Genomic DNA, 14,704 nt, shown 5'->3' with positions numbered 1-14,704 from the left:
AAAGGCATTTCATTCCACAGGCATCTGACAGCTTTAATAAGTCAACACTCCTGATGTAATCTTCTGCCTTGAGGTTTCCCACGATTTGAACGTTATATCCACATAAAACTGGAACTTTAGTACATAAGATTTTACCCAAAGAAGCAAAAAGGAGAATGCAGGGAAAAATCTTGCTCTTAAAAGAACTGTTATATACTTCAATTGAAATATGTAAGATTACAGCCACATCTTAAAAAAGTACATCACTGATCTTCATACAGTTAACAAGGAATGAACAGGAAGTAAATTGTCCAGCCAAACTACTAGGATGTTTTGACAGAAATTTCTCAAACAGATAAGCAAATGACACCAGAAGAGCTCTTCTAGGTACTGACAAGAACAAAGACCTAGCAGAGAATATGAAAGTTGAAAGCAATTTAAATGACAAGGATCATTGAATAATTCTTGAGAAGCAGAGATGGTATCAGAGCAAAAACTATGTGTGAAAATAGTTGTTAATAAACTTGGGAAATTGGTATGAAATATGTCAAAGAAAACAACTGTAAGGAAAAAAGTTTTTTCAAGTGAAGTGAGAATTCCTTAAAGAAAGCACACCACTGGCCAAGCAGAAGCTCTGCTAAGACAAAACATACTGTGCTTGTTTTGTCTGGGGTAGCAGCAATTTTCTTCACATTGACTAGTATGGTTTTGATTTGTGCTCAAATCAGTGTTATAGCACAGGAATATTTTCATTACTGCTGAGCAGTGCTTACACAGTGTCAAGGCCTGTTCTGCAGGCATGAAGAAATTCCAGTATAGCTTGGAATGCTCATGTGCACAGATCCTAGATATTTGCTCTCAGAGCTGTTCAGATATTTACAGTCTTACACATCCCCCAATCTCTGGAATCTTGGCAAGATTCTTGACAACATTTTTGTCTCTGTCTTCCATTCCAAGCAACCTTGAGTTATCTGGGACAGAACTTAAATATGTGCAATAACAGGGAGGAAGTGTAATAGTCAATTCATGCTTTTAATTCTCCCTTACTTAATAAGCACAGCAGGATTTTCTTCATTGAGCGATCCAGCTCCTTGACACATTCCTACTTTCCTACTTTTTTTTCTGTCAGATCATTACAATAATACTCAGACATTTTATCTGTTCTGCTGATGCTGATGCTTTTTTATATTTTGTTAGAAAAAAAATTTTAAATCCTGCAATCCTTTCAGGGATTTTTAGCTCCAACTCCATACTCGTTTATATTCTTTACTCTGGCCAGCTTGGATAAGGGCTACAATAGTATCTGTACTACTATTTAATGATTCTCAGCTTTTGCTGAGAAGACTGATCAATAAGTTATTAATACTCTCTTAATGCCTTTCCAATCCTACATTAAGTAATTTCTTACTGGTACTTGTTGCTTTTCCTTATAATCTTCTACTGTACAAAACATTAGTTTTTTCTCTTCAGACCTTTTATTTGCAATGTAAAGCAATTTTTTACTTAACTTGAGCAGAATTGGTGTTGGCAGCTTCAACTGTTATAGCTCTTATTAATCCCAAAGTTTTCTCTAGTTTGCTTCTTCCTCAAGTAATACCCATTCTAAATACTGAACATGGCATTAATGTACTCTGGACAAGTGCATGCAAAGGGTGCTATGTGCTTTATTTGCTCAAGCTCCAAATTTATAGAATGGGCTAATGTAAAACTGGTTGCTAAACACACTCTCAGGGAAGTGTCTATGCGTTAAATGTACAATCACCATTGCTTCTTGGTGGATTATCACTGCCACCAAAATCTTTCACTGGGACAATTCTCACTGATTACGTAGACAGAGTTTTTAAACTAAGTAATTTGTAGATTGGCAGCTGGTTTATACCTACTTTAATATTGTTCACAATTTATTTTTTTCCTTCAGTTCCTGAGAGCATGACCCTTAAAAATTACTAGACCACATCACAAAATGAGTATTCTTTGAAATATTCTAAACAGTTTCAGTTGAAATTAAGTCTTTCAACTGGACACATCTCCCCAGGAAAACAACTAAACACCTTCCCATTAGCACTTTTATTATTGCTTGGAATGACATGAGTAGCTTGGAACAAAAAGTCACTGAATAAACACTGACTACAGACTCCTGAATGAAACCTCGGGAAGAGACAACGTTTCCAGAAAACATTGCTACTCTAAATTTTTAAACAACAGGTCAGCTTTTCACAAAATTTTAAGATCAAAGTCATCATTTAATATCTCATAGGACTAAAATATCTTCAGTGAAGAGGGATACAGAAGAGCCCCACCCCACACCAGATAAGCATTAAAAGTGAGAATGCACATAAAATAGTAAATGCAAAAAAATTTTTTTCTGAGAAAATTTACTGTAAAATAAACTTAGCTAAAACTACTGCAAATAAAGATATGGTCACAAGGAACAGTGGAATCACAGGGAGATTAAAAACTATATCTGCAAATAGAAGATAAATCTTTGAAAAGTAATTAATATTGTATCTTTACAGACTGGTTTTAATTTCAAAAATGTACAGCTAATGCTTGAATGAAAGCACACTTATTCTAAAAAAAATATTCTAAAATTTTTCTTTTTCTTTTCAGATTTGGACAATACATACTGACTTGAATTATTCCTGTGAGTTATATTATATTTCAACTATAAAGATATTACTAGAAATCACAAGTTTTAAATTTCAACTTCTTTTATTTTTTATGAATATTAATCAAACATATGGATTTTTCCTTGATAATTTCAACATGGACTAACATATTTTTTAAAGAATCTAGAATTTATTACTACCAATATTGAAAAAAGCAAAACAAAGTAAAAAAAAAAAAAAAAAGCCAAAAAAAAAGAAAGTGGAAGCCCTAATGATGAAAAGAGGAAAACCATCTTGAAAATTTGCCACTGCTAGGACAGAGATTTTTAGTTATTTGCTTCTGTTCACTAGAAGGTGGGATACCAGCGTGGTAAAAGACTGCCATATCTTCTTAACATTTATATCAGATATAAGTAATACATAATAGGCTTCCACAGTAGGCAGTCAAAATTCTAGTGGGAGAGGTGAAGCAATCTACTAGTTACTATCAATCAAAACAATTGATGGCTGACCCAGCTTTATAAAGACAACAGATAATTTTTTTCTTTAAATTTTAATATTCTTTTAATATACATTAATTTAAAATTTGGCCATTGAAAACTCATGCTTAGGTATCCAAAAGAAAAGGGAGAGAAATTATGCACTACCCATTTGAGAAAGCAGCCTTTATAAATAAAATACACTGTGGAAATACTATACTTTGAACTAAATAAAATTGTTTTAAAATTCATTGTAATTATTCCTTCTAATTCCTTCTAATTCATTCCTATTTCAAAGCACTTTTTCTTCAGGGAAGTACAATAAAAAAGGTAATTTCTCTTTTCAAGAGCAAAGTAACAAAAAACTACTAAATTGAGAACATCACACACCTTTCATAACTTTCACACATTTCTTGGAAAAATTAAACTTGAAAACTGTGAGCTTTTCTGAGCTTTGATGTAAGCAGATACAGAAAAGTACATAAAAACTACACAGGAAAGGAAACAAGCATTTATTTCAGCAGAACAGGGCAAAGGAGCCAGTATGATAATATGTACAGGCTGGTATGCAATCAGCATAAAAAAACTAAGCACCATGCACATACCTTTATAAACATGGAAATTGAATTCCAAAGTTAAAAATCTTTCAAATTTGAAGTAGAATATATACAAGAAAAAAAATATTTAGATACCTACATCTAAAGTCTAAAGAAAAGAAATGTATCAGAGTTCTGGAAGGAGTCAATTTAGGAGAATCAAATGATAAGAAACCCTTATTACTGACGTCGAAAATTTGTTTTCTGTAGGGTTTTTGTTTGGTTTGGTTTTTCTAAATGTAGATTATTCAGAAAGTAGACTTTTAAATGAAAAAGAAATTCTGAAGTTTCAGTGAGGGTGGTTCTAAAATAAAATAAAGCAATAGTATCAAAAAGATTGATATACCAAAAGCTATGGTTATAAAAGATAAAAACAGCATACTTATTATTATTTCTCAAATTTCCCCCCTCCCCTAAAAAAACCTGACTATCTCTCTAGTGGAGATGTTCAGCTGGTGTTTGGGGTTGCTAAGGGACCAGAACTTGGAAACCAGACATGTTTCTTCACAAGAACTACATGTATGTAGATTTCTGAAACAGGATAAAGTCCTGAGAACCCCTGCCCCTTTCCAGAATAGAGCACTGAATTGTTGAGAAACCGAGGAATAATCTTTCAGCTAGGTACCTGTAAAATGCATTATGAAAAATTCAAGACCAAAAGGAGCACATAGCTCAGTCCTTACTTGCAGTAGATGAATTTATGATTCCCAGTTTATTTTTTATTATTTTTCCCATCAATCTATTTTCTTCTTTTTGAGACTCAGTCACCACTGAAAATGCAGGGTATACTTACTCACAGCTGTAAAGATCTTAATGACTGCAAAATATAGGAGGAAAAAGCATTGTTCCGAATTTCAGAAACAGAATTAAAAATAAAGACTGGGATATTTAAATCAAAAGTGAGCATTAAAGCAAACTACAAGAGAAAAATGATTAAGGCTCCACAGCTGGCAGCATACTATAGACTATTGTAGGGAATTCTTAAAGTGAAAAATCCAGAATAGAAAAACCATATGAACAGCTTAAATGATAAAATTGCCTTTTCTTTTTGTTTCAAGCAAGATTTTATAGACTCAAAAAAGCAGAGAAAAGGAAGCTGATGATGAAGAAGGTATGTTTCTAGGAGCTTTAGAATTTTATATTGTTCCCTTGCATTGCCACAAAATGAATATTCGGTAATATGCTTTCTGTCCAACATAAATGTATTTTTTAAGCACAAAAAAGATAGAACTACCAAATTAAGCTAGTATATGTGCTTATGCACCAAAAAACGGTTTGGGTCCTTTATATTATTCTGAGTAGAGCTCTTACAATTTGTACCACTTCTTCTGAGTACCATTCTTAAGAGCTGAAAAGAATAACTGCAACTACCAAAACTTTTACTAAACAGTAACTGAAGTAAAAAAAGCAAGTGAGCAACTTATAGCACCAATTTAAAGTCTTCATATTTATTTTATTTATTGCGTTATTTAAATACCTGAAAAGAGGATGAATACTTATAAAAGAATTATAAGAAGTTAAGTCTTAAAAGAAAGGGTATCCTTGATTACAGAAAGCAGCTTTTCTCTTAAATCTCAGGAGTCTTCTTTTGTGAGTTTTGCCAAATTAAAATCAGAGTTCATTGGCAGCAGTGCTATTTACAGTTGTGCAATTTGCCATTTCTTGAGCTAATTATTTCAACCAAAATTATACTAATATCACTATATAAAAGCAATATGATATTTTGAGTATATTAACTCAAATCTCATCAACTATCAGATGTTAAAACACAAACAGACTTGAAACATCCTAAGTTATTGAGTGTTTCTTATGTAATCTTGCAGGGATTGATCCTTGTCCCAGTATTGTTATCACTGATCTGGAATCAAGCATACAGTGATGTCTATGGACGAGTACAGATACAAAGGCTGGTTCATCACTGAGTAATGAAGAGAACAGGTCACACAGAGACAGGACTATATTCTGTAAAGCAGTGATTCTAGCAACAATTATAGTCACGTGAATAAAAGTTATATATCAGTGAAAAGCATCAAGAAAAATCCTAGGTAGGATATTTGGGTAGAAAGCAACAACAGTGTAGAGAGCATGGGAAGTCAGCTGGAATTACTAAGAAAATTTACTTATGATGCAGTAGTTTTTACATATAGGAAGCTTGTGAAAGTCGGTGGGAAGAAAATTGACAGATTAATACTCTGGAAGATATGCTTTTACTATAAGAGACTATAAGACATTCATTTATATTTCATTAATAAAAAAGAAACAAGGGATTAAAAATTTATAAACTAAATTATAACTATAGAGTACCACTACTATAACTAATTGTACAAGAGAAAGTTGTGGCAAAACTGTGCTGGTCTTAGCATAAAAACTTACATCTGAAAATGAGTCATCCATGTTCCAATTTGTATATCTGGTATGTATTTTTCAATTAGTAGAATAAATGAAACAAAGGATTTTAAAGGATCTTTTATCATTTGTAAACAGCAATGAAAAGTTACCCACTGGGTGAAATTATATGACTTATGTTACATGAAAGGTTAAAAGCACACTGGCATTTGTGTCTATACACTTGTAAAGATTCATTCTGGCTTGAAACGTCAAAATATGTGTCGGTAGGTAAAAGCTTCTTAATAAAGTATACAACTGCCAGGGAGTGGATTCTTTTTTGATATCTGCAAATTCATCATAATGGTGGCAGCAGACAAACACAGCAGACAAGCTTCTAGAAACTTTTTCATTTGTATTGAAATTAAAATTACTATTTCAAAATTACCGTGAGGAAATAAATGAACACTAATGTTTACATAAATAAATGTATTTAGTTATAAGTAAAAAATACCTGATTCACTGCTGTAAATTTGCCAAAAATGAAAATAAAAAAGAAGTTACTCAAATTGTTTCTTCTGGTCTAGTTCAAAGGACAGATCAATTAAATATCTGTACAACTAAAAATTTCATCTCCATAATTGGGTAATAATAATGCTAAATGAATATTAAGTACTTTGTACTTTTCTTTGAGGTGTTAGAATAGCAAAAAGAAGCAATAACTTTTTGCTGGCTAAAATCATCAGGCTAACAGACATAACACTTTTTTAAACCACTATCCTTTGTCCTCTCATATGGTGCTGCAGTAAGTAACTTTGTAAAAAAGAAGACATTTTATTCAATAGTAAGAAAATTTAAATTACTAATCAATTAACATAACTCTAAAATTGAGATGGCTTGCTTACAATTAAGGTAAGAGTAAACATCCCTGAGTAGCTTAGCAACTGGAGCTCATTCATGACACGGTAAATTCTAAGTAATGGTAACACGCACTGCAGATTGTTCATTACTATTGCAATTAGTGTATCACATTCTATCAGTTTTTCTGCACAACTGTATTTCTGGAAAAGCAAATATAATTGCTTACCAAGATGGTAGTAACAATTAAAGAGCGATTGGACAGGGAATCTGTGATGTTTGCTGGTTTTCCTTTCTGATTCTCTGTCATGTTAAGGCCGCTCAACGGATCCCAAGTTCCAACCTATAAAACAGTAAATTACTGTGTAAATTGCCCATTAGTTACATTTCAGCATGTAGAAAAGAACACTGTAAGGAAAAACAGATTGCTACAGGGAAAAAGATTTGATTGCTAATAGGTAGTATTAAATTTTGTTCCATTTTTCTCTATCATTGCATTTGAAGTCTGCTTATTTAAAATATGATTACCAATACCTCAAATTATTGTTTTGTGAAGTGTGACATTAAGTGTAAAAATGACATAAAAAATATCTAAAGCTACTCTTAATACTTAATTTTCCATTTCTCGAGATAAACCAAATCTGAAGATAACTTGACAGGCAGAAATTCATTTGCAGAGTAGAGAGCATTGTCTCTACAAATGGATTTACCCTTTTCTGTGATCAGAGAGAACAGCAGGACGAAATATGTATTTGGGAAAAAGTAATGGAGAAGACAGAAACAGGCTAAGTGCAGTAACAATTCATTTACAGATAAATCTTCAACATGTGAGTATTTTGACATTTTATACTTTGAAATAAAGTCTATAGGATTTTTATCTAAGTAAGAACATCCAAAGTTATGTTTTAAGGTTCAGGTCAAGGACAGACTTAAGTACTAACTAGTAGGTAATGAGGCTTATCTGTAATTTATCTGCATTTTCATCACTATACAATTAAAATGGTCAAGCAGTAAACTATTCATTTTAGAAATCAGAATGTTTGTTTTACTCCATTGCCTAAAAAAAACCCCTATAAATATGTCTTATTTTGTTTTTAGATGGGATTTTAAAAAATAATTTCAATTACTAAACAATATCTATAATACCAGGTAAAGATATTTTAAAATTAAACCTAGACAAAAATTAAAAATGTCTGTAAGGATTCATTGCAAATATATATGAATGTATATAAACACACAAAATTTTTTAAATAATTTTTTCAACTGAGTCCTGAGAGACTCTTTGTATACTTTTAAGTGATTTGTTGCCACAGGGCTGTAAAGTAAGTTTGGATGCAGTGTGGTGTGGATAAAAAGAGTTCCATTTCTAAAACTGAGACTACAGCAGAGCATGAATCAGTGGACGCTGTAATAGAGAAAAGACAAATTTGTTCTCTTTTTCTACAACTTTCTGTTCCACAGGAATCAATATTTTGTCCGTCTTCCCTGCTTAACACTCTGTTCCAAGAAGTCACTCTTTTAAACTTGACCATTCAGTAACTCATAAACAGATCAAAGAATCATGAAAGAAAGGAAGAATATGTGTGTCTTAGAAATACAATTGGAAAATAACATCTAACCCATCATTTCAAAGTATTGAAATCAAGCCTTGCTACCAAAAAACCTCTCTCTCATTTATTGTTTTAATACCACTTGATTTGGTAAATTGAAAAGCTTTCAGAAAACACAAAATGTTCAGCCTTGCAGCTTGGTCACAATTAAGAAATTTTAAAAGGGTTGCTAACATTTAATTGCAGTGTTCTGTTAATTATGACAATCAGAGTGTTTGCTTTATTTCAAAGACCAAGCTAGAGTAGAATAACAAGGAATGACAAAGAACTGAGTTTGAACCTGTTGCTGCATAATTGGAGCTGAACTAATCTCCTCTATGGGATATAACTTCAGGTACAAAAGTAGCACAAAAATTTCTAAGGAAACACCATCAACTTATATGATCTATTTCAAATCCTAAATTCATTGAATCATATGCTTTGTTCAAGCTCATGTTCATAATTCAAATTTATATAGGCAAAAGATAAGATATTGCTAACTAAAATACTTCCTCTCCTACTTTTTAACATAGTCACAGCCACAAGCAAAAGAATATCAACTGTTAGAATTTGGATTTTATCTAACTACAGACTTAATCTACTGCAGACTTATAAGAACTACCAACAGCATTACTTTAAAAAGAAACTTCTGTTTTGATAAATTGATGCATTATTTTTCTAAATTAGGTTAATTGTACTTTTGTTGCTTCTTTTGTTAATCAAAAATCTAAGAAATGGACCAAAAGTCAGAGGTTCAAAATTAGACATTCTTTGGATTATCTTTATTGATGAGCTCAAACTCAACAATTTGCACCACAGCTTCTTATGTATTACTGCTATGTATAGCTCCCAAATCACACAAATGTGTTTTCAAAGCTGCTTCTTCTAAAAAAATTTGCATAAATAGTGAAGCAAGTTAATTATTTTTTATTTGTTTCAGCACAGTGTTCTAATTTTTAAGTAGCTTTTTGAACTAGATTTTTTTAATAGAATTGCCAATGTCTTTTTATTAGAAAAGTTTAAATGCCAAAAATGTAGAAAAAACACATCAAAATAGTAATAACTGAAATTCAAACAAGCTACAATTTAATTTATTGCATTACATTTATTTTAAACAAACTTAAAAATTTTCCTAAAAAGTGAAACAGGTATTTATAGATACATTTTAGAGAGAATGTTCACACTGTAAATATAGTCCCAGGAAGTGACTATATTGTCAAGCCCTCAATCTCCTATTCTTCTTTCCAATTCCCCTAAATGGCTAAACTATTCTGAAGTGACCATGCCAATTGAACATTTTAACACTTATTATCCAAAGTACAGGATCCTAACCAGGTGTACCCATGAACATGTGCTCCACAGTGAGACAAAGCAAAATGATAGAAAGAATTAGCTTAGGCAAGAATCGTCTTATTTAAGTTGAAACAATTCCAAGAGCTACACCCACCACTGAATATCATAGAGTATTCTGTAACATGGTAATTGCGGGGGTCCTCAAGGACATGGAATACAATTTCCCAACTTCATGTGAATGGTTAAAAACTTGCATCCAAGCTTCCAAATATTTAACTTTCAGGTAACTATCAGGTTACTGCAGTACCTCAAAACCAGACATCCCCACCCAGAATCACTTCGTAGCTCTGCAGGCTAAGGAGACTTTGACTCTGTGTAAGAGCTGCTTAGCAATTGCTGAAACATTCCTGAGTTATCAACACTGTTTTCAGCTCAAATCCAAATCATAGCCCCATACAAGCTTATATGAAGGAATTTAACTCTGGCCGAGTCAAAACCATTACAATATTTCACCATCCTCCCCCCGAAAAAGAAGCATTGTACATTCACAAAACTTAAAATTTGCTGAGTTTACACATGCTCTAGAGCACTTTACTGAGATTCGGTCTCATGAGATGCTAGTCACAAAAATTCAGTAGCTTTCTTACTTCAGCATGTTTGAAAAGTGATTTAACTTCATGGGCAGATAAGTATACTTTCAACTATTATTCTTTTTGATTTTTCTTCAAAGTTCTCCTGAGGAAATTAACATTATTTTTGTCTGAGTCAATCAAAACTGTGAATATGACTCACGGTGAAGTGCCACAATCATTATATTAGGAAGGATCGTTGCCTTTCTGCAGTGGTACCAACTAACTAAGCAGCCAAAACCAGAGCCATACTCAACTCTCAAAGAGTTGTCTATGTATACCTTCTTCATTTACTTTTGTGAAGTAGTTAGTAGTAGTGGTGATTACATCAAGGAAATAATTATACTTCATTAGGAATAATATTGTTTATTCATATTTCTGTATTTCCCATTTTCAAATTGCTTAATTGATTTTGCTTTCTTCAGTAATATTAATATTAATGCCTTCAGTGCCAAATATAACATTAATAACAATACTTCAATATTTCTGGTTCCCAGAGATTTACTATGTCTTTCTTCTTTTTTTTTCTCTCTTAAAAAACCTGTTTTTTATGCTATTTGCTGGGGTTTTTTTCCCAGCTCATTATTAAAGATACAAAATAAAACAAGATTTTTCTCAAATATGCTGGACAATGAATTACAACTAATTTTGTGTTATTTATGTTCATCCTATGTGAAGGTTTCTGAGCAAGGCTTCAAGCCAGTTGTAGCATCTCTTATTCAGGATATGTGATTCTTCTTCAGTGATAAATTTTCATTTCAAAAGAGGTATTAAATTCAGGTGTTTGTTATCTCCTTGAAGTATAAAATAATTTTCCTCACAATGCAGCCGCAGTGTAAAGACTGATTGACTGCAATTTAAATTATAATTTATTATGCTGGAGTGTCACAGTTTTGGATTTTCACTGTGCTTAATCATGAATAGTTTCAGTCTGTCCAAAGCAACTGTAATAAAATTTTTTGGTATATTACATTAGCAGCACTTTAATCAGCTCTTAATTTTATCATTTTCATCTTACAAGGAGCTATCATTTTTGGCAGACATGAATTTTTATTTGGAAACACATACTTCTTATTGACTGATGCCTGATTATCGCCTCTCATTCAAGAGTTTCAGGAACAAGTATTTTATGTAAAATCCGAGATCACACATAGCATTTTTTTTAAATCAATGAGGAATTGTTCTGTTGTCACTGACTTCAGCAGTCATTGAACTTATAACACTTTAGGTCATTTCCCATTTTACTAACCTGGTAATTTGTCTAGGACATATTTTTACAAAATCTAAGTTAAAAAATATGTCTTCTAGCAATTCTTCACAATAATTTTTCTTTTTTCCTTCCATCAACATTTTTCTCCTCATTGATTACAGCTAAAGTTGTTGATTTAAACTGTTGTCCTTGACAAAACAAATATTTTCCCCTTATTTGGAAAGAGGTTAGAAGAAATAATAACAGCTTACAGTATGGAAACATGATATACATATTATGGTGCACAGAATTCTCATCTCCCCACCTTTTCTCATCCCACTTGGATGTACAGAAGAAAAGGAAAAAAAGACTGTTCAGGAACTCTAGCAACATAGACAGAGATGTCTGACAAGATGGTTTGGAAAGAACATTGAAAACATACAAGGTAAGGACAAAGATGTGAAAAGGCTATTGAAGGAAGAAGAAAATAGAGAGAAAGGGCATGGAGAGAGATTAATAGGTACAGGGGAGAAGGATTAGATGGAAAGGCAAACAGGCAGGGAGGGTCTGGAGGGAGAGACTAAGGACTGGTAGAGGAAGGAAGAAACGAAAGGAGGGAGTAGCAGGAAGCAGGAGAGAAAGAGTGTAATATGGAGAGATGCAGTGCACATGTGGAGGGACGTAGGGGACTGAGAGAAGGGTGATTCATCACAGCGTTAACAGAATTCTGTCTTGGAGGAAAAAGACCCAACTTTGAGACAGTTCTTTTAAATAAAAGAGCTGGCTAAAATGTACTCTTTCTACTAGGAAGTGTCCTGCTCCAGAATTTAATCATTCACTCTGAATTCAAGATGAATAAGGTTTGCATTCTTTCAGAAAAATGAAGTTTTGTTCAAAGAGAAACATTTATCCATTGGCACGGATTTATCTTTCTCAGTAAAGTACACCACACGTTCCATATATTTAGTAAGCAATTCAATAAAATGTGCATACACTTGAATTTTCCTTTTCCTAATCTCATCTCCTTACACCCCAGAGAAACTGCTCTGGTTTTGCTTATATATAGTAAGTGATTCTTACTGCTCATTCCAAAGATTGACTGCACTTTTTGGTGAAAAAATAATATTATCACTTCCATTTGTCATATGACCAAAATAAACCATGAAGGTATCAAAAATATCTTCCTTTTCTATGAAAATCTTTATATACAGCTCAAGCACATGGTGGTTGTTTTTAAACATCCATATGCTTCAACAACTATTTCTGTTGTCTCTTACTTAACTTTCAATATAACTGTTTCCCAAGTTCCTTTTTTCTATTATGTGTTCTAGAGTACTACTGTATTTCCTGTTGAATTTTATTGTCTTCCATATTTCTCTGTAGAGCTTTCTTGTTTTATCTCTATATTTTCACTGATGTATATATCTCCTAGCATACTGTCAATGGAGACAATGTCAATTTTATTTTCCAGAAATCTCATGTTGCTTTGTGGTTCCCAAATCCCACCTAATGTTCCTAAAGCCATCTTAAATTACAAAGACTTCCTTTCCTCATTTTCAGCAGTAGTCACTTACATTCAGACTCTTCAGCTACTGCTGACTTATTTAGCTATACCATGACATCAATTCTTCCATTTCTGTTTCCAGTAAGGAAGACAGGTTGCACTGTACCTATTCTATTTGTCCACAATATTAATTTGCTTTTCAAGTCTAATCACTACTATATACTCTTTTTCCCCCTTAGGTTTCCAGAGCTCACTTCATGGGAAATTTCATAGGAGAAATCCACTGTCAGTGTTTTGCTGAGCATTTTAAAATGTCGTTTAGTTCTTGAATCACAGGTTTTCCACTGGACAACAAAAATCTTATTACCTATGTAAGTGTGTCAAGACAAGCTCACGGTTTCTGAACTTTCACAAATCTTCCCAGTAAGAGAAATATTCCAATATTCCAAAGCTAGTCTTATGAGAAGAAGTCTTGGAGAAATATGTTGCTTATGTTAGCTTCTCCATTTAGTGATTTACAGAAGAAAGGAAATGCAACTCTGAAGTATGGTCTCTTCCCTTAATTTCTGTTTTTATTTGTGCCCACAATTATCACCTTGGGACAACAGCTGATAGAACTTTATCTGAAGATGAAGGAAAACATAGTTCTTACAGAACACTGACACTAGATCTAAATGCAAACTACAAGGCAAGTTGCAAAACCTTTGCCTGCTGATCACAACAACGAGACACTGTAGCTTCCTGCAATAATCTCTTCATGGTAAGGTGGCTGGAGAGAAGATGATCTGATTTCAGACCGTGATGGGGTAATATAGGCAGGCAAAATATCTGTACATGCCTCCCAAAGTCTTAAGTTCAAATATAGAAAATATTAAGCTACATGGAAAGAGCATTTCCCAATTCTTTGGTCTCTCACTCCACCTCTGTACAAGAAACATTAACATCAGAATACAGCTAAACCTGTCAGGATACCAAATCTTAACTTTTTAGTACCATTTATAGAGATACTGAGTTGAGAGCAGGTACTCTGTTTTACGTAATACATGAAGTACTATTGTAAATGTTTTTAAGGAGTAAGTTTTGTTTGGTTTTGTTTCGCACCTCCTTGGAGACAAATGTCTTACACACCTTTTCAAGACCTTCTTCCTTGAGGCTGATGACATCCAAATCAAAATCTGTCCTTAAGCCATTGGTTTTGTTGAAAGTTATTCTGCCTGTGAGGCCTTCCCAGTGGGCCTATGGAGAAAGAAAAAACAATTTCTATAAATAAGTACCTCTTCCTTTTTTGTATTCCCAAAAAGGACAAACTTTACACCTGCCAAAGTAGGATCATTAATTATTCATTTCACGTAAATAATTTACCTTGTAGCTGATTTTTGGTTTTAAATATTTTGTATTTAATTTTTCCTAATGAAATCAAACATTCCTTCAGTCTTTATAGACTTTTTTTTAAACTTTCCATGCCAGGCAATAGACTCTTCTACTGAATGAGATAAAAGGCTGTTTTGTTTTCATTCCACTATTATTCATGCATGAATTTCCACTTCTGCTTCCCTACATACCTCCCTCTCCCCAACCCTCAAGTTTCTCTGTTTCATTAATGCTGGACTTTGTTTCTTTCTCAGGAAATTTCATTCAAATAAAGTCTTGCTTT

At 32.9% G+C, this 14,704-nt stretch overlaps 1 protein-coding gene across 6 annotated transcripts in view; it reads right to left on the bottom strand.

Moving 5' to 3' along the window:
* Positions 1 to 14,704, bottom strand: part of GRIK2 (glutamate ionotropic receptor kainate type subunit 2) — a 366,043-nt gene that overhangs the window by 158,098 nt on the left and 193,241 nt on the right. For all 6 annotated transcript variants that reach the window (XM_048299919.1, XM_048299918.1, XM_048299920.1 and 3 more), the window contains 2 exons: positions 14,179 to 14,286; positions 7,076 to 7,189 (listed from right to left, as the gene is read on the bottom strand). In XM_048299919.1, the coding sequence (XP_048155876.1) occupies positions 7,076 to 7,189; positions 14,179 to 14,286 (222 nt within the window). The remainder of the gene's footprint in view (positions 1 to 7,075; positions 7,190 to 14,178; positions 14,287 to 14,704) is intronic.

Source organism: Corvus hawaiiensis, chromosome 3, assembly GCF_020740725.1.
Source record: "Corvus hawaiiensis isolate bCorHaw1 chromosome 3, bCorHaw1.pri.cur, whole genome shotgun sequence".
Classification (NCBI taxonomy): Eukaryota; Metazoa; Chordata; class Aves; order Passeriformes; family Corvidae; genus Corvus; species Corvus hawaiiensis.
Note: the sequence above shows the minus strand (reverse complement) of the source record. Positions and strands in the feature narration are given on the sequence as shown.